This window comes from Peromyscus maniculatus, chromosome 10, assembly GCF_049852395.1.
Source record: "Peromyscus maniculatus bairdii isolate BWxNUB_F1_BW_parent chromosome 10, HU_Pman_BW_mat_3.1, whole genome shotgun sequence".
In the NCBI taxonomy this organism is placed as follows: Eukaryota; Metazoa; Chordata; class Mammalia; order Rodentia; family Cricetidae; genus Peromyscus; species Peromyscus maniculatus.
The window spans coordinates 79,389,263-79,416,197 of record NC_134861.1 but is presented as its reverse complement, the minus strand read 5'-3'; the positions used below and the strand labels follow the sequence as shown (position 1 = coordinate 79,416,197).

At 35.0% G+C, this 26,935-nt stretch overlaps 1 protein-coding gene and 1 pseudogene across 15 annotated transcripts in view; one reads left to right on the top strand and one right to left on the bottom strand.

Annotated features, from left to right (window-relative positions):
* Positions 1-26,935, top strand: part of Epha5 (EPH receptor A5) — a 356,197-nt gene that overhangs the window by 6,988 nt on the left and 322,274 nt on the right. For all 15 annotated transcript variants that reach the window (XM_006983822.4, XM_076546512.1, XM_076546513.1 and 12 more), the window contains exon 2: positions 19,412-19,476. In XM_006983822.4, the coding sequence (XP_006983884.1) occupies positions 19,412-19,476 (65 nt within the window). The remainder of the gene's footprint in view (positions 1-19,411; positions 19,477-26,935) is intronic.
* Positions 21,348-21,480, bottom strand: LOC121821075 (U2 spliceosomal RNA; annotated as a pseudogene).

Below are 26,935 nucleotides of genomic sequence, written 5' to 3'. Positions count from 1 at the left end.
TGAATGTGCTAAGGATTCATGGAAAGGTTGTAGCAAGGCTGAGAGTGGGGACAATTTAAATATGGTATAATAAAAACTCAATAATAAAAGTGTCAGGCTCTTTTTAAATCTTTTAAAAGAATATGTCATTCATACTTACACACATTTTAATTTTATATTTGATTCTCCCTGGTTCTGAAGACACATCAGTGTGATGAAAAAAAAAAAAGGTATTTGAAGGTTTATGGTTCTTATATTTCTTTATGAGATCGATTGTTTAGCTGTCATGCCAAACACTTGTGGCAGAAGACATATCACAGATTAAGTAAATGGGATTTAAGTGTTTGTGATCATTCTAATTATATTTCACTGGATGGATTATTGCCCAGGCCATGTCTCCATCAGTTAAGTTTTTCTTCAGTTTAAATAAAATGGGCCATAGCTTTCTGTAAATGATTCTGGAATAAAAAATCCTCAAAGAGCCAAAACCTGAAGGTTGAAATATTTTGCATATGCTTTGCGAGAAAATGTTCCTACTTGGAAACATGTTTCTGGCTAAGTATTGGATGATTTGGAGAAAATACAGTCTGTTCTTCTACTCAAAGATGGGTGCTGCCTTTTTTCCTCATAGTAATTTCATAACCTTATTTTCGTCTGTCAATTCTCTTTGCCTTATTATCCCTTTCCTCACCAAGGAAGGCAGTACATAAGAGGGTCAGAACCCATGCCTGCTGTGCTCAGTTTCCCCCAAAAGATGTCACAATTTCAAGATAGATGTTAAGAAGACAAGACATTTCTCTTAATTAAAATGTTGAAGAATCCTCTACCTAAATAATAGTTTGCATCAAACTCAATCATCTGTTAGTTACATAGTTCTTAGAGGAGAAATAGACGTGTTTAAGACATCTCTGTCAGCCTTGGCTTTCTTAAGAAGTAACTCACTTACTTGGCCTTGGCAGGACAATGTCACGATGTGCTAATGTCTTGTCTGTGGAAAGACTAACTCAGCAGGTAAATCCAGCTGGCACCAGTTGAGCCCCTGCAGTCCCCAGCAGGAGCTTGCCATGTGAGCCAAGTTTAGCTTTCTTCCAGAGCCTTTTCCTTCGGAAAGGCTTCCCGATGATACATATGATAACAATGGACCATATTTTCATGGAAAGGCTTCATTGAAGACAGTGTAGAAATGACTCTGTTCCGAAGAAGCGCCACAGCCATCCTTCTGCAGTAGGGAATATTGTAGAACTGTTCTGTTTGAAGGACTTCAATGATGCCTAGTTTCAAACCAACATAACTTTGATTTCCCTCAAGAGGACACAGGGAAGAAACAACAGAAACAAAACTAAACGACTCTTTTTAAGATTGCAGATGTGGCTCCTTGGTGTTGATTGAAGTCTGTGAAACCAAGGAAGCACAGATCTTAGGTGTTATGAAATGACAGGAAGAAGAGAAGAAAAACATTCCAGCTTTGGATTTTGAAATCAAACATTTTTGTCGGTGCTAATCTCCTCCACTTACTATGTTCTTTGATAATTTTATTTTACTTTGTTGTAGTTCTGTTCATTTGTCTATAATAGGGTGGTTATTTTACATCCTGTAGTACTGTAGTAGGGGAGAATTGAATGAAGCACCTTCTGCATTGGTAGAACTCTATAGAAAGGAAAGTCAGGAGAGAGGGCACAGGAAGCCCAAGAATGGAGCTGAGTAAATGTTCTCAGTAGGCCATGCATGTGTTTGCTACATTAAGTCAAGATAAAAAGTTAATATTGTTTAAGGGAACTTTCATTAAAAAAAAATTAAATAATATAAAGATTATCCTTTTTTTCAGATTTAGCAGAAATTGGATCTTGGCCATCCTTTGATAATGCCCTATTTGCATAGATGGAGTCATTGTCACTGAGCCTGCTCCCTTATTGTAATCAGTTTCCCAACTATGGTACCTCTTCTAGGATAGCTAAGGATGAGGAGTTCTAGGGACCATGACACTGCAACTGTGCCATGTGTTATGAGATGTAATACATTAGCCCCTTCAGGATCTACACAGTAAAAATGGAAATGTAAGGGGCATTCATAGAGTCACTATGACATGAAAGAAGAATGTACCTGTGCTACTGAGTAAAGTTGCTACAGTTCTATAGCTAAACAACAAATACCGGTTCTTGTTTTTCACACATCATGAGATATAGGGTATTCGAGACATAATTTCTCAGTCACAGGTCATCATCTTTCTTGAACTGGAAGATGGAAAAGATCTTGGGCTAGGGAAGTTATCTAACAAAAGGAATTGACAAAATACCCGTACAGCTGTACAAAATAAAAATGAACCACCTGTGTACTAATTCTCTGCTGGGTTTCTTAATCTAATGACAAATTTGGGAGTTTGATTAGGAAATAAAGAAAATATGAAAGTACAGGTATCATAGACTACAAATGTTGTATTTTATTTTACATTTCCACATTTTATCATCCATATGATATATCAAAAGATATCTGCAAGGATTTTGAATAATTTTTCATCAGATGTTACAGTTTTAGGATGACCCTTAAATATTTTCTAGTCTGTTATAGATATTACATTAAAGTATGCATGTGCAAAATATAAAAGTATAAACAGTAACTTTATACACAGAGAGATGATCATTAAATTAACTACCTTCTCAATTTTAAAAATTGATAGCAGGGAAAATGTTTAGTTTCTTGATATACATCTAACACCCCTGATTTCAGTTTTAAATACAGTTTTCAATCTTCATTTCCCAGAACACTTATCTCTTCAATGACATGCATATTAAACATATTTCTTGGAAATATGAGTAGGTTTTTATATTTCCAGAAAGGTTTTAATATAATTACAAGAAGGCTGCTCTTTCACACGCAAGAGACTATAACAAATCATGAGAACATTTGGAACATATCATTTAGATTTACTTGTAAATACAAAATCGCATACTTATCAGTGCCTGTGCTTTATTCAAGAATTATAGCTATCATTCATTATTGATTTACTATGTGTCATTGTTGTGATTTACATGTGGGTTTGTTTTCCTCTAAATGAGCCAAGGAAATCTTCATTATCATCATTTTATTTTAGAGAAAAGTGTGTTAATATATATGTTGAATAACTTGCCTCAGTTTATTCTTGTGGAAGTGGTACAGCTTTCATGCAAACTCAGGTATCTTGGCTTCAGCACTGATCTTATCAACTCTTTGTGCAAGGAGAGAGTTTGCCATCCAATAACCATAGCCATTCCTACTTTGGCCATCCTAGTACAAAGTGTCTAGGAAGAAGATATGTGGAATTCTGGAGGCTTTCTTTCCTATACTCACTATTACTGACAATCATGTTTTCCACTGGCATGGAGTAGCTATCTTCCTATATCTTTCTTTCTTGCTGAACACATATGTTATTTGCCTTACCAATTTTTCTCTGGAATTTTAGAATATAAAAAATTCAGTCACCATGCTAAGCTAAGACTAGATTTGACTAGATTCTAAATCTAGATTTTAGTGCCAGTAATTTTATTAAGACTCTCTTTCCGAACAGTGCTATCTGTTGCAGAACACTATCCATTCCTTTACTAGGTATATAAAGGTCCTTTGAAAGTTTTGTTCAACTTATCACAAATTCCACTTTTCAGGCAGCATGCCCTATAATAAGAAAAATCACCTACAGATTCAATGTAAAATGTAGGCAATTTTTGTCTCAACTACAAACCAACTATCATGGTTTTCTCCCCTTTTATGTATAGATTTAGGAATGATGTTTTATAATAATTTTGAAAGTTGTTTATATTATAAAAGCATTTTCCTATGAATCTCATTAAAATACCCTTATAGGTAGGATAAATTAGAGAAATTCATTACTACTACAAAAGGATCTGAAATAAGAAAATATTTAATTTAAAATGCTAGAAAATATCAAAAGTTAACACTTTTTTGGTACCTCAAATTACTAGCAAATTAATAGACTCTAGATATTGGCTCTATCTTTTGGAGTTGTGAACCTTGGGCAATCCAGACAACTTTTCTGCATCTACTTTCTTATCTGTAAAATGATAATGTTATTACAATACACTGTAGGGTTGTATAGATAGAGTTCATATTTTTAAAATGCTTTGCAAAATTTTACATCTTACCATATGATAGCATTAAATATTACATCTTCAAAAACTTTAGGCTGGCGTTCTGACATTTAGCAGGGTATTAGTTAGAGAGTCTTAGTTGTTGAAAATAGAGATACTAGAAGAAAAGGACTTGACTGCAGTTCAGTAGCTCAGAGTCCTTATTTACTTCCTGAGTAAAGCTTTTCAATGGCTCTTCAGCAGCCTTAGGTTAAAAATCAAACCTTAATTCTGCGTGCACAGTAATCATTGATTTGCTTCAGGATCATACCTCCTGTCAGTTCACTCTCACTGTCCTATGGAAGGAGAGTGAGGTACCTTGTCTTCAGTGCCCCGGATTCTCTAACACACTCAGCGAGCCCCTCCCACACGTATGGCTAGATTTTTATCCTAGGTCTGTACAGATTTCCCCAAGCTTGAGTTCCCATATTCATTCCTCATGTGGCCTGTCACATGAAATTGTATTTTCACTTGTTTATGCCTTTCTGATCTTTATTCAGAATGGAAGTACTATAAAAATAAAAGCTAATCAGGGAAACGGTTCTCTGAAGTTGGATTGTAGGAAAAACAGAGACCATATAATTTTCCAACCAAAACAATTTAATTTTGACAAACTGACAGTAGAATGTCTTGGTTCTTGAATTTATTTGATGCATCACTGTGGGGAAAGCATTATCTGTCTGGAGGCACATTGAGAACTACATCCAAAACTTAATTCTCCATCTGGAACATCAGGGAAGTACTCTATAAATCCATGTTTGATTAATGAATACTATGAATTAAATTCTTTAAGTGACTTAAAGCTCCTATTTAACAGCAATTTCTTTCACTCTGGAATTCTATACTTGATGAAGCCAATAGAACTCTTTTCCTAAGTCCACAATTAACAGAAGTTAGAATTGGTTTTATAAAGCCTGTAGTAAATTGAAATGTTATCAACTGAAAGATTGCATGATTCACCAACCACAGTAAGCAAATATCAACATATATGCCATCAGAAGCATTTTCTTTAGATTTAAAAAAACATATAACAAAGATTAAATATCTACTGGGAATCATATATATCAGAAATATTTTGTTTTTGTGTTTAGTGCTTTGTGATTTAATCAACTTGTGTTTTATTTTTGTTGCTCTCCTATGGTTACTTTTTAGCATTCATGCAATTTGACCTGCAATAAAATGTTCTTTTCTACTCAAAAAGTGACTTAATCTTACATCTAGAGAAACAATTAATGCAAAACATCTGTTTGTAATTTGGGGGAATGGAAAGAATTACTCTTTCATTTATTCTGTTTCCTGAATTACATTTACTGCTACATACTTCATGAAGTGCTGTAGATTCATAGTGTCAAGGGAATTCTTCATATTAAAGAGAAAATGTCAGGAAGAAGTGTATCAGTTATTATGTGTATAGAGTAGCATTGAAACATAAGTTTGTATGGGAAATAATTATCTTTTCAACTATAGTTTTAGTAGTTTATGGGTAGTTTGTTTAAGTAACTATCCCTCCAGAGACAACAGCATTTTAATTGGCTGTATAATAGTAATAACTGTTTAAAATATCAGATATGTTTCTTTTTCTTTTTTTTGGGCGGGGGGTGGTGGTTGAGACAGGGTTTCTCTGTGTAGCTTTGTGCCTTTCTTGGAACTCACTTGGTAGCAGGCTGGCCTCGAACTCACAGAGATCCGCCTGGCTCTGCCTCCCGAGTGCTGGGATTAAAGGCGTGCGCCACCACCGCCCGGCCGATATGTTTCTTTTTAGGCAGTTATAAAATTATTTGAATTGGATCATTTTCTAGGTAGACATGAAAATATGAAACTACTACTTTGAAGACTCATTGCATAATCTCCTTTAATTCTTAAACTACCCTAATAATACTGATATTTTTAATATGGAGGGAAGTTGATCTTGGTATAATTCGATAATTTGTAGTCGGTCACACAGCACTTAACTTGACAAAGTGTCGGTATGTAAGTTGCTGAAGCTCTTGACTCTACCATTTGAGCCAGATATTGCATCCCTCCAAGTGTTACTACTAATATGGTTTGTATTTTACTTATGCTAATAATTTGCAAGGAAGAAATCATACTTTAGGAAAAGCATGTGCCCCAGAAACCATCAATACCCTCATGAATCTTATAATTACATATGGAAAGGAACATGGAAAATTCACATTGAGAAATTATGGCTGCCACTGATGCTGAGGCACTTTCACAGAAAATTTAAGTTTAGATATTTGATTATGCAGCTCTCATTTCCTCACCAAAAATCTGTCAGTTCCTCAGAAAACTGACTTATTGCTCATCCTGTGATTTGGAAGATGATAATCGAAATGATATTTTTGTTTGGGATAGAGAGGGACAGCACATATAATCATTTTTAGTTTCAAAATATGTGTGAAGTGATTTTGTTCTGATAAGAGCTTCTGTATTGTGTAAAGATAAGGATATACTATTATCAACATTTTTCAAGAGTATGACTCTTTCTCCTCTACATCTTAATTTTCTTCCTCTTCTCTCTCCTCTCCCTCTTATTTCTTCCCCCTCACCTTTTTACCTCCCTCTCATCTTCTTCCTCCCCTTTCCTTCTTACTACCTTTTCTTATTCCTCCTCCTTTTCTTTGATTAGTTGCAGAAATTTTCACTGAAAATAAATCCCACACATCTAGTTACAAATTGCATCTAGTCATAGGTTTCCTGGATATGTTTTTACATCTCCCTTTGCTTTTCCTAAATGAAGATCTAAGATTTCTCCTTTGAAGCTCATGGGTTCTTCTTGCAAGTCAAGGTGATAATACAGAAGAGGAATATTGTATATAAGACAGTGTGACAGCATACTGACTTATAGATATCTAAGCATGTCAATAAAACTAAACTGCAATGCACAGTGTAGACTACTTCAAACCAATGTTTTCTCACCCAGAGTTACTTATCTGAGTGAAACCAAGAAGATTATTAAATATAATATTTTTATATTATGTCAAAAATCACTGAATCAAATTTATTAAAACATTCCATTGAAAAAAATCAAAACCCAATAATTGATCATGTCAAATATCAGAAATTATTTTTATGTTTTTGAAAAATTTGCTTAGAACAGATGTACTCAAAGTAGGGTATGAGGATTAGAATTTTTCCAATCTGCAATGATATGCATGTCATGATCAACCGTTATTTTAGAGACCCATTACAGTTTTATATCACCACCACAATTCAACTGTGTGATAGGAAAGTTCATCTTGTTGAACTGAGTGATAGCCTAGTTCTTAAGCTGTCCAATGTTAGTTTAATACAGACATTCCAGAATAGATGTGTAGTGGTGTGCTTTTAAGAATGTGGTCTTCTCTCCTCTATGTCTCATCCTCATCCTGGTGCTTTAGAAGGACCAAAGGTATTCACATTTTTTAAATCTTGCTATTGATTCCAATGTGGAAAGTCTGTATTAATTTTGAATCATTAGAGCAAATACCCAGGAATGATCTACTTATAAGGAAGAATATTTTGTTTTGATTCTTCATTTTGAAGGCTTTGGTCCTGATTGATTGACCCTATCAGTTTGGTGCCATGGTGAAGTGACACATCATGATGGATGAACAGGAGTGAAATAAGCCAAGCCATTCATATCAAAGCAAACATGACTGGAATCCTGCCGTAGTAGTTACTTTTCTTGTTACTATGACCAAAAGCTTGAGAAGAACTACATAAGCAAGGAAATGATTATTTTGACTCACAGTTTATGGGTACAGTCCATCATGACAGAGTGGCTTGGTGGCAGGCCTGGGTGATGGTGTGTCCCATAAGTGTCCACAGTCAAAAAACAGAGAGAGGTGAATGATGGTCCACAGATTTTTTTCTCCTTTATACACAGTCTAGGGCCCCAGCCCATTCATTGGATGACGTCACTGACATTCAGGGTGCGCCCTTCCACTTGCGTTTATGTATCTCTTGAAATACAATCGCAGAAGTTATTGAAGTGAATTTCCATGGTAATTCTAAATCCAGATAGTCCATTGTGAGCTTTCCCTTTATGAATGAACTCTTGATGACCAGAATGTCTTCCATTCATTTCTATCACTTGTTTCTTCTACTTCCCAATATCAGTAGGTTAGGACTAGGCCTTAAATATGCAGACTTCTGCAAGATATTTTAAATCTAAATTATAGGAAGGGATAGACATTAAAAGATAGGGGTATGGGGCAAACATATATGATCACTGCTCAATATAAATAACTTCTATTACTGATTTAATACTAGACAGTATGAAAACACTTTACGGATGAGGATGATAGAGATTATTATGAAACATCACTATATACATAAGAGAAATAGTACAGAAGAAAATGAATATTCTAATTACAGCAAGATCCAATCATTATTTATCCTACCCTGAAGCCTGTAGAAGAAATAATTATACAGAATATTTTGAAGTTTGATACATTTTAATAAAGAACGAGGGCTAATTAGGTTCTGGCATAAGGAATGATTCAAAGCAAAGAGCTGTTATTTATACACCATCCATTTTATTCTAATTATTTCTTATATATCTTTGATTTTTAAGAATAAAAAATGTTGAGTAGATATGAAACCAATAATTCCTTATTTCAGCTGGTAAAGAATAACAGCTATCTAAATTGGATGTTAAGGAAAGAACTTTCATCATTATTTTGTTAGCTACTCTTCTGTACATAGGAAATTTGATTATCTAGCAAGGGGTATTAATCCATTTGAATCATTCATCTTGTTAAAAGTTGGGTATGTGTGTTCATGTACATTTGCATGGGTACGTGTATATGTACATGCATATACATGGAGTTCAGAGAATAATTTCTGTACCATTCTTGGGGAGGCTGTATACCTCCCTTGAAATAAGGTCTCTCCTTGTTCTGATGCACGATGATTAAGCTAGACAGGTTAGTCAGGCCCCATAGATTGATTTTTTTCCCTCCTTCCCTAGCACCGAGACTCCAGGTGCACACCATTATGACTGACACTTTTATTTGGGTTGTAGAGATTGCACTCAGGTCCTCGTGCTTACAAGACAAATGTTTACTGACTCCTCCCATCAGTTCCCAAGATTCATCTTGCATATAATATGTTAAGGATATTATGATAGATAGATGCTGGCCTCTGTAACATACTATTCATAACCCATTAACTCAATAAAACTCATTGATACAGGAGGTAAATATTTAGAGATGTGAACCTTTGTATTCAGCAAGTCAGACACTGGATCAGATTCAATAGAGGAGCAAGAAGAAAAAGGGCTTTGATTAGGTAACTCGGATTTAGATTCCAGATATGTGCTTATATTAGTTCTGGGACCTTGGGCCATTGGCCTGTTTAACTTTTCTCAGCTTCAATTTCCTTATCTGTAAAATGAAGAACATAACATATCAAAAGATCACTGTTAAGATTAAGTGATAAAATGTGTGAGTACAGATACATATAATTTTATTAGTTTCAATCGCTGATGGTACAGACATGAGAACTGAGTCTTTGAAAGTAAGAATCATTTCCTTGAGGTTATATGGCAACAAAACCAATATTATAGGAATAATGAACATTACCTGTGCCATGAAGCATTCTTATACTCAATTTTGTAGAAGCACATTTGTTTCAAGTGCTAAAGACTCTCAAATTTGTGTTTTTGAAAGGAATACCTTCGTATAATAGCTTTACACACAGACATGTACAATAAAGCAGTTGCTTAGGAAGAACATTTTGCAATTGAAAGTCTTCTTAAACTCTTATGTCATGCAAAGCTGACCTTTCTCAGAGAAGATGAAAACAATATCAGAGATTTCACAAATTTAGTTACCACACCTGACAAGGTAGTCACAGAAAACATATGGCACTGCTCTTTTCAAGCAATGTGTCCTGTGACGGTAGCAGATTGCTCATTACTCATTATCTAGCTGTCAGTGGATTTATGTGTTAGCCTTGCTTAAACATTTTGTGCAGACTCACCAGCAGATATGAATTGTGAATTCCTTTCTTTTCCTCTCACTGTGTTATTCCTTCAGAGTTCATTAATAACTCATAGTTTGGAAAATGCATTTCTGATTAAACTTATCCTATCATAGATATCAGTTTTAACTTAAGTGTTAAAAGCATATTACTCTTTCAGAGGACCTCAGTTTGGTTTTCAGAATCCACATTGGGTGGTTCACAAGCACCTGTAAATCCAGTTCCAAGGAATCTGATACCCTTTTCTGCTCTCTGTGTGTATTAGTCAGGAATCCCTAGAGAAACAGAACTGATATTGCGTATGGGATTTATTAGAGCGATTTAAAGGCTATGGTCAAACTATTCCAACAATGCCTGTTTTGGATCCATAACCCTGGATGTCTCAGCTGGCCTTCAGTATCCAGCATCCAAAGGAAGTATAATACAATACAGTGAAGAAATGAATTTACCAGCAAGAGTGAGGGCAAGTAGGCAAAGAGAAGTTGCTTCCTTCTTCAATTTCCTTTATACAGGCTGCCAACTGAAGGTGTGGCCCATAATTAAGGTAGATATTCTCATTTCAAATGAGTAAGTGAAGAAAAATCCCTTAATGGCTTACCCAGCTGCTTAGGTTTTAGTTAATTGTAGATGTAGGCAAGTTCACAAGCAAGACTAGCCTGCACACTGTGGTATCTGCACACATGTGGTGCACATACAGACATACATAAAATGCACAAACACATAAATATAAATCAAATCTCTATAAAATTAGTAGCAATAAGAGTATTTTGAAACAAAAAGACTGGATGATTTTGCAGTCAGCAGCTTTATGATTGATTATATTGATTGCATTGATGACATATATTACAATCAAAAGAATAACAAAAGTTATTTTTTAACTAATTAATGAACTGAGTTTGAAAGAGTTTTAGTCCTGACTAGCTTTGAGCTTGCTATGTGATGGCTGAAATGTTATTTAAACTAACTTCAAAGATGAATCTGAGGGATCAAGTAAATCGGCAGTGAAAGCAGTAAGAATTCTGTGAACAGAATTTTATAGGTATTGAAAAACGAGGCAAGAAAGGCAGACTTGAGAAGCAAAAGAGGAATTTGCCTTCAAGCTCCCACCCTAGCATTGGGATACCCTCCTTTGCCAGTAACAACAATCACGTTGTCTAAGAGGTTAAGCAATAAATTTGATTTTCCTGTATAAAAGCAAGTCCTAAGACAAGGGTGCGTCAAGTTTGGATGGATTAGCATAGCTGTGATATAACTTGTAATGTACTTTCTATGTCTTTCTTCTGCCAACCACAATCTGCAGGCTTTGCTTTTCCACTGCTTTCCTTATTTTCTTTAGGTGGCTGGTATCTGATCCAAGAAGTACACAGCTACATCCAAGTCAACCAGGAATGGTTTTTGTTCTCATTGTTTTGTTGCTTAATAATGGTTTCAGAAATTCTCTTCCCTTGCAGAATCCCTTCACAGCTCATTGAACAGAACTGATTTAATAGTAGGACCACAGAAATAGAAGTGAAATTAGTTCCTATTCCTCTAGGATTTTGCCTGACTAGCTATCTTATAGAGTGAAACAGAACCTGCCATCAAAGAGAGCTATCAAGAACATGTGTGGACTGTGTGGTATTTGTTGAGTCCTTCAGTGTTGTGGTAAAGGTGAAGGAAGACAAGAACTACTCTAGTATCTGGAGAGATTAGTTCTATTTACTGTGTATGGAAGACAGGCAAATGGTTTGTGTAGGTGTTTCATTTGTTACAAAAGTTTTGGTAGAATATTGGGGATTCTGTAGACTATGATGGGTTAAATAATGGAATGTAGTGCTGGAATTGAGAAGAGTATTGGCAATTCATTCTATAATATTAATTATAAAGAAAACACAGGTGTAGGACTCAATGGAGGAGAATTGAAAATTTAATTTGAACACAATTATGTAAAATACTTCTCAGACCAAGAGGACATAATAAAGTAACCAAAAATAAATAAACATAGCTATTAACAAAGATATTATTGACAAAGATACCAATAAAATACCCTGAGAAAAGACAAACTACTTAGTAAAAGATGCTGGGAAAACTGGATATCTACCTGCAGTAGAAAGTTGAACTACTGTGAGTACATTTTCAAAGAAATCTATTATTTTGTGTGCTAACTAAAAATTAAGTTAAATTAAAAGTAAAGCAGATAAATGTAGTTAGAAACTGTTTCACTAATAGAACAAGAGGACTAACTACTCACATATGTGCTTGTTGGGTAATGCTGACATTTGAGGCCACTGTTAGGTTAGAGTGGACTTGATCTATTTGATGGTACTTGTTGTCCAGTAGTGGAAGTAAGCCAAGTGTGTCTAGGTGTAAGTGGGATTTCAGGAGCAATCATTAATGCTCATAGTCTGTCACTGAGACCTCATGTACAGTGCCATGCTTTCTTACTCCTTGTTTCCATGCTGGGGTTCTGAACAGGATTATAAGACAGTAATGTTCCTGGTGAACATTAGAATCCTGGAGGGATTCTAAGATGAGTGTATGAAAGAGCCTATATATTATGTTGCATAGCATCTCACATGTATCAGTAAATATCTTGTTAGTTTATATTATTTTCATATTCATGGGCTGATGAGAATTAATGAGAAGAAACCAACCCACTTCCACTCATTATCCATGAGATTATGTATGGCTATGAATTTCTGTCTTCAAGTCAAAGGAAGGTATCAGAAATCAATGTAATGCCCCTCACCAGTAATGAACCTTTTTACCCAATTTACAAATGTAATTTTTCAATGAGAAACACTTGTCTATTTCCTCTTTACTCATGTTTGTTGGGTATTTTGTGTCCCCCCAAAGCAGTTGATAAACTATAAAGTCAAGTCTTGAAGTCAGAAATCACATCTGTACTGAATGGGGCCATGGAGAAAGGCTAGACAGCTGTGTATGTGGTGTTTGTCCCCACAGATTAGTTAAATATGTGCTGTAATTGAATGCAGTGCCTTTCTAATATTGGTAAATGGAAGTCAGTAAGCAAGCATTCATCAAATACATATTGCACCCTATGGAATTTTAAGTCTATGCCCTTAGAGAAAAGGAATGCTATCCTATCTGCTACTAATTGACATTTTTTTTTTCCTAAACCATCAGAGCAGTAGAGGTCTAACTAGCATTATAAGTGTTTGCTAATGTGAAAATCATGAAAGGAAAGGAACAGTAGCAAAGCATGAATATGCCTTCCTGCACGGGATTGTCCTTGTTATTCACAGGGATCATACATTTTCTTCTGGCCTTGCTGACCAGAGATAGATGATGAGGATGTCAGATGTCCTTCATCTGTCATTTAACTGTTCACAGTGACAGAAAATATATTCATTCCTGTGTTGTTGTCTTTATTTTCCCCCTGAGTAGTCCAAAACATTTTTGTGGTCTTACAGACTCATGTCAGCATTACATTAAATAAAATGAAGTACCATTGAATGGTACTTAACAAGTTATGGATATTTGAAAGTTATACCAAAAAAAAAAAAAAAGATTTTTTACTTGGTATTTCTCTCAAGTAGTTAGAATGTATGAATTTTTTTTTTAAGAAAAAAAATTTTATTCATTTTACATATCAACCACAGATCCCTCTTTCACCCCTCCCCCCACTCCCTCCCAGCCTTCCACTTCCCCCATCCACCCACCCCCACCCCATCCCTTCCTCCAAAAGCACAAAGGCTCTCACGGGGAGTCAGTAAAGCCTAGTACATTCAGTTGAGGCAGGACCAAGTCCCTCCCTCCTGCATCAAGCCTGAGTAAGGCATCCCAACGTAGGTAATGGGCTCCATAATGTCAGCTCATACACCAGGGATTGATCCTGATCCTACTGCCAGGGGCCAAACAGACCAAGCTACACAACTGTCTCTCATATGCAGAGGGCCTAGTCCGGTCCCATGCAGGTTCCACAGCTATTGGTCTAAAGTTCTTCGTGAGTAAACTGGGGTCAAAGGGGGCCAATAGAGGGGAGGATAGGGATGAGAACATAAGGGAACAGGATGGTCAAGCTGAGGAAGGGACAGAGTGGGAGGGCAATTAAAGAGATATCTTGATAGAGGGAGACATTATGGGGTTAGGGTGGAAATTGGTGCTAGAGAAATTCCAAGGAATTCACAAGAATGACCCCAGATTCAATTACTAGCAATAGTGGAGAGGGTGCCTGAACTGGCCTATCCCAGTAATCAGATTGGTGAATACCCTAACTGTCACCACAGAGCCTTCATCCAGTAACTGATGGAAGCAGATGCAGAGATCCACAGCCAAGCACCAGGCTGAGCTCTGGGAATCCAGTTGAAGAGAGGGAGGAGGGATTATATGAGCAAGGGGGCAGCGGGGTGGGGTGGTCAAGATCAATATGGGGAAATCTACAGAGATAACGGAACCAAGCTCGTCGGAACTCATGAACTTGAGGACTTCGTCTTATAAAAACATAGTCTCTTTTGATAATTTTTGTTCTACCTGTGTTTGTTAGTGCCATCAAAAACAAATTTGTGATTCTCTGTCTTTTTTGAAAAGAAATTATTTAAAAGATTTTCTTGTTACATGAAACACTGAAATTAATAATTTAAATTAATCATTTAGAAGTGAAACTAAAACATACTTACAATTAAAAGAAATAGTTTCTGTTAGGCTCTATTTTTGGCCAATACTTATATGTTTACTGATTTAAAAGTTTCCAGGACTGCTGGAGAGATCGATGGCTCAGCAGTTAAGAACACATGCTGGTTTTGCAGAGGACCCAAGTTCAGGTCTCTGCACCCGTGACAAATCCATAAATGACCTCTATCTTCAGCTTCATAGGATCTGGTGCCCTCTACAGGCCTCTATGGGCACTACACAAATGTTTCTGCACTAGTGAGCATGAGGGCATGCAGGCGTGTGCACACACCACACACACACACACACACACACACACACACCACACCACAACACACACCACACCACAACACACACCACATACCACACACCACACACACACCACCACACACCACACACACCACACCAAACACACACACATACACCACACCACACCACACACAAACACACATCACACCTCACATACCACACACATACACACACCACACACACACCACACACACACACACCACACACACACACACACACACTCACACACACATACCACATATCACACCACACACACACACCACACACACACACACACACACTCACACAACATACCACATATCACACCACACACACACACCACAACACACACACACACACACACCACACACACACACACACACTCACACACACATACCACATATCACACCACACACACACACCACAACACACACACACACACACACACACCACAACACACCACACACATCCCCCCCCCACAGGAATAAAAGTAAAACTGTTTTTAAAAAGCACTTTAAAAATCGCAATATTAGTGAGGTGTTTTCCCCTTTGAGCATTGACTAGGAATTTGCAGTAGATTACATACTTTTCGATCCCTGTGGGCTTATTTCTCCTGAAGAAATAATTTCCTTATCACTGATTAGCTAACCAATCATCCCAACGTCCTCATAATTATATGACTAATAGTTGAGTTCAAAAATGACCTTGAAGGGTTTTTTTTTTTCAGTATCATTGTGTGGCTTCATTTTAAAATATAAATAACAAAATAAAAACATTTTCCACAAAATATCTGATATCTAATTAATGCTTTCCAGAGTAACTGTGGTATCAAACATTTCCTCTAATTATATTCATTAGTGGCTTCTCTCGGACAAGTTTTAATTAAGTTGTACAATGAAGATCAATACTCATTGTGTATTCATTGTAATTTACAACACGCATATATACTGTTCAGAACAATTTAATTACTGTAATTGTAGCAAAGAAGACACTGAGAAATTGCACTCTATTACTGCCAATCCCCTCTTTAATAAGTTTGTTAAAGTCACTGGGAAATTAACTTTTGAAAATTCACATTTTTGTGCACCCTGTGTACATCTCAGTTGTTTTTAATACTGCTTTAAAATTGGTGTGTGTGTGTGTGTGTGTGTGTGTGTGTATGGAAATTGAGGCATTAATGACATTATTGAAAGTATTTTTCATATATTCCATCATAAATATTGAGAAACTATTAAAGTGTAAGAATGTCCATCATAATTATACCAATTTTGTAAAACATAATCTAGGGGAATTGCTTGGGTAGGCTACCCTGCTTTATTTTTGTAAATTAGGCTTCTATCATTTTATTAACTTTACATTCTTACACAAGGATTTATTTTGTTTTGTTTTATAAGGAATGGTTCCAAATATGGTAATTTCTGTTAAGGGATATTATCCCTGTAACACACTATAAAACAAATGTAAAGTAGAAATTTTTGGTAATATCAATAGATAAATGTGAGAGCATGTCAACCTTGGAGCTATTGGAACTTGGAAGTCATTATTTTTTCATTCGGATCTTTGTTAGTTTGGGGGGATTGGTTGGCCATATGTTTGGCCTCCTCAACTCCAAGTAACTACTACTGAATGCTGATTCAGACACACCCTCTGGATCAGTTCACTGACAGGATGGTTCATTCATAAGTTATACAATTATGGAAAATTTGAACTTAGCCTGGTGTATACACTTGAGTTGTTGATTGTGGGTTTTTTCAAGGTTTAATTTATTGTTTATCTGCATATGTATATGTGTGAGTTTCTCTCTCTCTTCTCTCTCTCTCTCTCTCTCTCTCTCTCTCTCTCTCTCTCTCTCTCTCTCTCTCTCTCTCTCTCTCTCTCTCTCTCTGTAATTATGTACATGTGAAGGCAGGTCCTGGCAAAGACCAGAAGATCGGGAGTTACAGGCTTATATGATCTGTCTGAGATAGGTGATGGAAACAAAATCCACGTATTCTGCAATATATGTTGTGTTCTTTTAAGGGGATAAAACAGCTCAGTTTAAGTGATAAGAACTGGGTGATATCAGGACACTGAGAAAAAATAACAGCACACTCATATTTAGGAAAGGGAAGGTCAGTGATGATTTTAGAGAGTTTTGAGAAGTGAGATGTATGGATTTCTCATCAAATACATTATCTGTTTATTTAATGACTGCATTTTCACAAAAATAACATTTAGTAATATTACAGATTCCTACTTTATTTATTGTTGTATATATTTGTAGCATATTCAAATATCAATGATGACCCTTTCAAATTTGAATTAATAGCTAAGCTAGTGTCAAAAGGCCATTAGTTCACTTGACATACATTTTGAACACCAAAACAGCAATATAGATAAATGTAGACTAATGTTGGTTCAGGTGGCAGTAACCAAAGCTTGAAGACATTGGAGGTCTGTTGTTAGCAATGAATGTCTAAAGCTACAAATCAGGCAGAGGCCAGTGAGGACTACAGCTTCTGCTAGTTATCAGTTCCTAGAGTTCTAATTCCTAGAGTCCAGACATCCATTTGGAGTACAGGTTGACGCTCATCTGACTACAACACAGTAACACACTCAGTTTGATTATATGAGCGCGTTTATCTCAACTACACAGGCATACTGTTGCTCAATATCAAAGATAAATCAAAAGAATCATTAAAATGAATAAACATAACAATTAAAGTGCTCACTCCCTTGGCATTTAGTCATGTCTAGACAGAGCCCTAGTGTCCCAGATACACCGAAAGGAGGACAAGGACATTTATGTTTAATGTAGCCTTATTCCCACGGAGACAAGAAAAGCCAATAATAAAGTAAAATGAAGAGCATGGCTCTTACTGAAGAGGTCAATGTAATGTCATGTCTGACAGAACTTATGTGGTCAGGGTAGCAGGACAATTGTGATTTGTTTGTTTTGTTTTTCTTCTTTAAAGTATTGTTTTTCAGTAAAGGCATCATTCCTTGAAGGAATTAACAGTTCTACAAACAATATGAGGACAACATGATTAACATAGGTTAAAAATGATTAAAAAAACCATATGACTTGCATTTATGTTTATAGAACTATGAAAATAGACAAAAATTATATTCAGGAAAAGTGGTGAGTATGTGATAATTAGCAAGTCCTGTGCTTTCTACAATTTGGTGATTGACTTACTTTACTTAGCTAATGCTATTATATGTTTTAAATTGATTTATGGATACACACTTTCATGTGTATATTTTCTCATTATATTTCACTAGTGTGTAATAAATCTAATTTATATTTTAATTGTACACAAGTTTTAGAAAATATCCAAAGTTCCAATTTAGGTTGTGATTCTCTCTATCTCATAGTGATTTTCTCTTACTTTCTAAATATAGTCTGATAACTCATTTCCTTGCCTATCAACTCTTGTTTATTTGGTACTTCAAGCTTACACTTGCAGATATAATCCCTTTAAAATTGACGGGCTCTCAAAATACTGACTCCTGTGGTATAGGTAGTTTCAATAAATAATACATATGGCTTCTCTTCTGGTCAATACACCAAGCTCCACTAAAATGGTTCAGTTACATTGTAGCTTAGACAAATTCATGAGAAACAGATGTTAAAAACAAACAAACAAAAAACCCAAATATCCATACCTGAATTATTTAACTGAACCATACCCTTAAAGTTGATTTATTTCCCCAAGGACAGAATATAAGCACAATGTGTATGAAAACATGAGTCAATGTGAGTATGGGCACTTATCTGGTGGTTCCTTTATAATGATGAAATTTATATCAGTCCTGGGATTTCTAAATATATTAGGACTTCAAGACATAAAGTATCTAAAAATTCAGCTTGAGGCACATTTTAAGCTCTGGTTGTATCTAAGAAGACATCTGAGGATACACAGGACTTAAATATAGCAATAAGCTTTGAATTGCTAGATTTTTCATCTTGAGTAAAAATATACAGATTTGCTTTTTTAATTAAATTTTTCACTTGTATTGAAGGTTCTAGTTATTATCATGAAAATATTAAATATGCTTATGAAACATTTATTGTCACTTAATGCAATTATTTGCCAATTCATGACAGGTTTTTAAGGAAAAACAAAACATGCTTAGCTATAATTTTTAAGGCTGAACATTAATGTCAACTCCAAGTGGTTTTTTGTTTTGTTTTGTTTTTCAAGACCCTCTTTTTCATCTTATTTGTGCTTTTTCTCTTATGTGATAACAACGGTATTTAGGGTTATACATAGTTTAAATGTTTTTGTTACAATTCTCCATTGGTATATTACAAGCCCACTGTTCCCTTTCATGATAATGATACTTTGTAACTCTTGAAGTCATCACAAGGAAAGCATAATCTAATGTTGGTAATGTACATGGTGTGCGTCACAATAGGTGTGAAACAGGGATGTACTCACTTTGATTTTTTTTTCTTTTTACAGTGAATTTATTGGATTCACGCACTGTCATGGGGGACCTTGGATGGATTGCTTTTCCAAAAAATGGGGTAAGTTTCTTATGAAAGTTTCCATAAAACATCAGCTAAGTACATAGCCGCCAGGCTACAGAAGTAAGACTGAAATATAATTGGACATATTTGTCAAGAAAGGACAGCTATTTCTTTCAGGTGGGGAATGGAGGGATTTCACATTAGTCCTGACAAAAAAAAATCACCACCCGGGAAGGATTTTCAGTGACTAGATAACAGACACATGCTTTTCTCTCAGCATTTCTTCTCGGAAGAATGTTTTACTTCAGCACCTAGGAAACGCACTGCTTTGCCACTCTCTCAGTGAAGGTGCAGAGGAAACGTAACTGACATCTGTGTGCAATGTTCATGTACATAGAGATCAACTCATCTTCTATTTCATTTTTAGAAAAAGTTGAAAGCATTCCAAGAAATTCCATTAAGTTCCATTCAGGCTAAAAACAAGTCAGGCCATCAGTCTTTTCACCATTCGCAAATTTCTTCTCAAATTATGGATTTTTCTTTGCTGAAAACTTTTCAGAAAAGAATATTTTGCCAGAATATTTCATGGTTAATATTCATTAAATTATTTACTGAAATATACTGAAGCAAAATCTTTGAGAGGAAAATTTGATATCATTTTAAGACTATACATACATAACAGAATTTATGTTGCTAACAATAGTAACACAGCAGTACAATTAGAAGAGCAGCACGTGATCAGCTTTCCAAATAAATTCACAAGAATTTTATCAGAAAATGAAAGCCCATATTAAATATTGTTCTATAATGTCATCATGTGACTCTGAAGAATTTATTTTTTTCAAAATTTTATAATAAAACAATTTTAATTTTTTGAGATTTTTATTAACCTGCAACATTAATAGTTTGACATCTTAAATTTTACAAGTTAACATTATACTCAATTATCTTGATTAAATTACCAAATTTTTCAGTCATTTGTTTTTAAATTATACTTAAGGTGTTTAAATCTATCAACCAATTTTAATTTAATGTTCATATAAGCAATTAATTTAACATGTGATACACACACACACACACACACATTTCTCATGAGATGGAAACAACTTTAAGCAAGAGAATATTCTAACAAGTCTTGTGCTAGCAACCTAGTTATCCAAAATATTTCAATGATTATCTTCCAGTTAATGAAAAAAATAATTGAGTTAATTAGTCTTTGTGCTGGTGAATGTTGGTCATCCTGACACACGCTAGAGTCATTTGAGAAGAGGAAACTACAGTTGAGGAATAGCCTCTATTGGGATTGACGGGTGGGGATGTCAGCTGGGCATTTTTCCTGATTGTTGATTTATTTGGGAGGGCACAGCCCACTGTGGGCTGTGCCTCCTGCCTGCAGGTGGCTTTACATGGTGTAAGTAACCAAGCTGTGCAATCCATGTAGAGTAAGGCCCTTCATCCATGGCCCCTGCCTCTGGTCTTATCTGGGTTCCTGCCCTTTGCAGGGAGTGTGATAAACTCCAAAATAAACTCTTTCCTTCCCATGTTGCTCCAGGTCATGGTGTTTATCTCAGCAACAGGAAGCAAACTAAGACAACCCTTTTCTAAGAAAGTTATTTTAAGAAAAATAATGTTATATTAATTTTTAAATTTCTTAATTGTGTGCTAAGCTCCTTATTTCGTCTAGCTTTAGACAGTTCAGCAACTTCAAATTAATTTGGTATTTCACATTATAGTTGCACTTACAAATACAACGTAAAAACCAATATTGTTCAGATGTTAGAATCTGTAACAAGAAAAGATGTGTGAGACAGATAAAATGACTGTTAATATAATGAAATCAATTGTGCCATATTAACCTTCATATATTTCATTTCATCCCTTTTGCTCTCATAAAATTCTCTGAAAGTTATTATCCCTGAGTGTGTGTGTGTGTGTATATATATATATATATATATATATATATATGTATTTTATACATACCAAAAATGTTTTATTTAATAAGTATATCAAGTGTCCTTTTTGATACTACACTTGATCTTAGCCAAAAGGCCGAGGAGCGATAAGTGTCCTTTTTGAAAATATGATGAAAATGCATTTTAAAATTACACTTTTACAGACCATAGAAAATATTTTATTCCCTTTGGTTTTAGTTTTGTCCTTTGATACTGTTTCAATTGAAAACTTATTAAAACAGAGTGTTGAAAGTATATGTCAGGGTGAGTATAAATATGATGTTGTAGTTACTCTTTTGACTGGGAACTTTGGGAGGCATGGCTTAATTCCTTGTACCATTTCTTTATAGAAAACAAAGATCTTTGTATAAGGACCAGGCTCTTACCAACATTCTAATAATATCATGCTACTTTTTTTGTTATCATTTTTGTAAAAATACTAGTTTCTTTTCTAGATTGTAAAATCATATTCATTATTTTTAGGATGACTGTATGTTTTTATGTATCATATTTTCTTTGACACAGATAGCCTGTAACTATGTATCCTGAAGACAGAGAAATTAATTTAGAGAAATTTAGTGATTTTTTGATGTTGTTTTACAAGTGAAAGAATGTGTGTGAAATCTTTAATTGCATTTTTCTTGTTAGGTGCCATTTATATGCAAGATAATAGAAGTGATATTATTATTTTAAATAAAATGAGTGTTCACAGTCTAACTGAGTATAGGAAGAAATGTACAAGTTTTTAACAGAATCTAAATAGGTTATGGAATTTATATTTATATATGCAATATCATACTGTGTGAAATATAAGTCATTGGAATGATGTCAACAAAAAGCCATAGAATATGGGGCTCTAATGATTTCCTCCTCCGTGAAATTCCAGCAATACTGGAAAAGATTGTCAGAATCAATGTTTTCAAGGTCTAGAAATGAACCACAGTCTGACAGTAACCTAGAGAACATTTATTTACAAAACAAAAAAACAAAACAAAAAAAACCCCTCATTTTTGTAAGAAAGGTTTGAATCCTGTCTTGCTTCCACCTGACCATCTCCAAGTAAGTCCTACAAAACCTGAATCCAGCCAGCATCATGAGAAGTACCCGCTGAGTAGGCACCTGAAAATTAGAGAAAGACAGGAAATCGCTCATGTTCCCAATTGCAAAGAACTGTCATTATTTGATGTCTCTTAAGTTCCTAGAAGACTGACTTAGATTTGAATTTGAACACTTTTAGTCAAATGATTTTTCAGCTTGGCATGTGTTAGAAAGATAGGCAAATATCTAATAATTCATAGGTAAAGTTTGGTATAAATACTAAAGTAGCCATTCAGTAAAATTGTTGGAAACTAAAACTTCTGGAATGCTGAAGAGGAGGTTTGTGCACTTGTCAAGGATCTAGGTATGCTCCATTAAGACCTGAGAATGATTTAAGTGTCGCCTGTGAATGGCCTTGAGATCCTGTACAAAAAGAAAACAAACACAGTTACTTGGATAAATGTTGAATGAATGTGTCAACAGGCACATGCAGTCACTTGATGTCTTATATATAAATAATATATAAAAAATATAAATTAAGAACATTTAATGTTTGGAGAGAAATTTTTCAGGTATTGTCTGGTATTTAGCTAAACAATCATATTGATGGCCGCATATATGGAAATATACTGTTTTCAGAATTAGCTTAGAATGGTGTTTTTACAAATAAACCACAAACCCTGGAATGTGGGAACAATCTAAGTTGCCAAATGCCAACACTGTGTTTAAAGTGCCTAGTTTTCAGCACAAAACTAAATAGAGCACAAAGAACAACATGCATTATAAAAAGTGAAGACAAAAGTAATTGATAGAAATTATTTTGAGAATCCCCAGGATTAAATTATTAGGTGAAGACTGTAACTTTAACAAACAATTTAAAAAAGATAGAAAGACTAAAAGAAAATGTGAGACTACAAGATTAAAGAAACTACAATTACTCTATCTCATATAATTAATTAATCTCTAATTAATAGAGATTTATTATCTTATAAGAAAGCAGATTATATAGAATTATAAATGTGAAGCCTGAAATAAAGAATCTACCACACATGTCTAAGAACAGATGTGGTCAGGAAGAAGAAAAGGAGAACATAGATGGAAATAGAACAACAGAGCTCATCCTGTCTGAGAAACTGAAAGAGGGAAAAGGAAAAGGACATAAGTGGCCTAAAGGGACAGGGCCAATATGTGAAGATTAATTAATTGGTATAATCTCATATTTGAAATAAAACAAAACACATATTCATCAACAAACATAAGTAAAACCAACTCCAAGAGGTCTGTAAGATAGATTTAATTTGTCAAAGCCAGAGAGAACTGTGCAAAAACAACCTTTGTGAAACATCTCACCAAGTACAGGAAATATTCAGTAATGCTAAGAGTTAATCATTCATTAATAAAAACATGATGCCATAGTTAATCTCTAGTGATTTGAATACCAAAAAAGAGAACAAGAATTTCTAGCAAGACTTATATAACCAGCAAAAGTAAATTTAATTTAAAAATTAGCACTTTCTCTGATTAAATAAAGTCTAAATAATATAAATTATCAGAAATATTTTTACTGGAAACATCCCAGAAATAGGTTATGAAAAGACAGAGTGCTTTTTTTTCTAGAGAGAACTATACTAGCATCTCTCAAACTTTGTCTTTCATCTCCCCTATTTCAATTTGATAGAAACATAAAAAGTGATAAATTATATGCTTTCCCTACGTGTGCAAATTTATTTTAAGGAACAATAATTGATTTGAGAATGGTTTATTTATAGCATAATTTTGTGATTTGATATAATGCAGACATACATCACTTGATGACAGAGATACAGCCTAAGGGATGCTGTATTCAATTTTGTCATAGTGACAGCATTTTACTTACTAAAGAGCTGAATTGGATGCTACTGGACAGTTCAATGCACGGACCATAGTCATATTTGCAGGCCTTCCTTGACCAGGTACTTATTCTGTGGTTCATGACTGTATTCCAGGATAAACACATACTTTTACTGGAGCCTGGAGGATAAACACATAGGGGTACACATGCTTTATGTGTTTTCCAGACATGAGAAATGAACTTGGGAGATGTCTCAGTCATCAAAGTGCTTCTTATTCAGTTATGAGGACCCGAGTTCAGATCCCCAACACCCATTTTATAAAACTAGGCACATCATCAGAGAAGCTTCCTCCTGCAGTAGAGGGGAACAAATACAGAAACTCACAATGAGAAAGTGTGCAGAGAGTGAGAGACATCGGAACACTCAGTGCTAAATGGGTTGTCTTCATCAAATCCTTCCCCGCATTGCTCAGGGAACTTGTGGAAGAGGAGCCAGAAAGAGTGTAAAAGCCAGTGGGGCTGGAAGACACCCAGGAAACAGCACCTTCTAGACACAGCAGGACTGATACACATATGAAGTAACAGATACTGTGGCAGCATGCACAGGGCCAGCATGGGTATAAGCCAAATGAGGTCCCAGTGCTGCGGCAGGAAGTAAACACAAGCCCCCCCTTCTTAACCCTGGAGTTATTTCCAAGTAATAAATGCTCACATAGAAAAGAATTTCTCCAACAGAGTCTCACTGGGTATAAAAACACACTTAAGGGAGTTGTCCATGCCTAGCAGTGGATGACCAACACCAAACAAACATAAAGGTCTTTTTGGAGAGTCTTGGTCTCATAATGCTTTATCTGGGCTTTCCTTCTTTTGCCTATATAATTTGCTTTTCAATTTGTGTTTTTATGTGATTTCTGTGTGTGTGTCTGTGTCTGAATGTGTTTTATGGGCTTTTTCTTTTGCTCTTTCTGCTTGTTTGTTCATTTTGTTCTATTCTGGGATTATTTGGAGGGGGGTGTTGTTTGTTTCTTAGTTGACTGTTTTAAATGAGAGAGAGAAAAATTGTGCATGTAAGTGGGTGGGGAGATGGTGAGGATCTGGGAGGAGTTTGGGGAGTGAAAACACGATCAGAATATATTAAAAGAACAGAATCTATTTTCAGTAAAAAACCATAATGTACTTCTATAGAATATTATCATAATGACACCTACCAACAAAATTATATCTGTGAATGTGTCAAAATCCTGGATAAATGGATCTGTTTGAAGGTGTTACCTAATATTTCCCAATTAAATTGTATTAAGAAAGAAAAAAGAGAAGAAAATATAAAACTGGTTATGACAACACATGACTCCAGATCTCTGGGGCTTGCTGTCCAATCTAGGAGAATCTGTCAACTACAGCTTCAGTGTAACAATTTCTCTCAAACAGTTAGGTAGAGAGCAATTAAGAAAGATCAGCATCAACCTCTAACTTATACATACACATGTACTTGCAGACATGTACACAAGTGACTTTAAATATTATTCATGCATCAATTGCTTTAAATTATCATATTTTGAATTGGTGTTGTAGAAATTGAAAACTATACAATATAAACTGCCAATTCCATGTATATTTGGTTGAAGATATATAGATTGATAAAGCATACCACCATTTGTAGGGCTAATTGGGCAAAATTTTAAAAGGAATACTGCTATCCAATCATTGTATCCATACAGATATCCTAAATACATTTCAGAAACAATAATTTGTCCTCATTATATCTTTTTATATTCTTTATTATATTGTAAGATCCTAGTATAATATAAATATTTCATATTTAATCTTCTATGGTGTTTCTAAGACAGCTCAGTTTCTGTCAATAAACATTTACTGGAGAAACAACTTTATATTTTGTATTTTAAAACTGAAAATAAATTATAAAGCTCTATCTAGCTTTGCAGTAAGTACTAAACAAGTGTAACTTGGAATAAACTTAAGTATTGGCAGCTATTAACATTGTTGGACCTTCTCTTGCATTTCTGTTGACATCATACTAATATGTTCACCAGGCCATACAGTTTTGTATGTTAGTGTATATATGTATACATATATATGCATATTTATATATATATTTGTTACATATGTGTGTATACACATTTTATATTACACACACATATGTATGTATATATATATACATATGTATATGTATATATATATACACACACACCAATTTATTTCAGTGCCTAAAAGTTGGAAGATCTCATAAAAAACCTGAATGTCTAGTATCAGTTGATTCATAGGTTTCAGAAAGCTAAAGCTAGAAGTATTCCATGCCCCCAACAGGGCACACAGAATAGAGAAGTCAGATTGAAAAACTGAACACATTCTTCTGTGTTGCTCACTCTCTACCAGGGACTCTTCTGCCCTTTGGCAAATTGTAACCATCTCTTTGACATTGCACGCACTTCACTGTTTCCTCTTGTTCCAGGAAAGACTTTACTTTTTCAAAACGTTTTATATAGTTGGACTTTCTTGTCAAACTTGCTTTTGGGACCACCATCTCCCAAATAATGACATTTTATTAATAATGAAAGCTTGGCCTTTACTTACACTCGTTTCCAACTAGCTCTTATAACTTAAAGTAACCTGCTTCTATTAATCTATGTTCAGGCGTGTGGCTTTTTACCTTCCTGCATTCTGTGTGTCTGAGTGC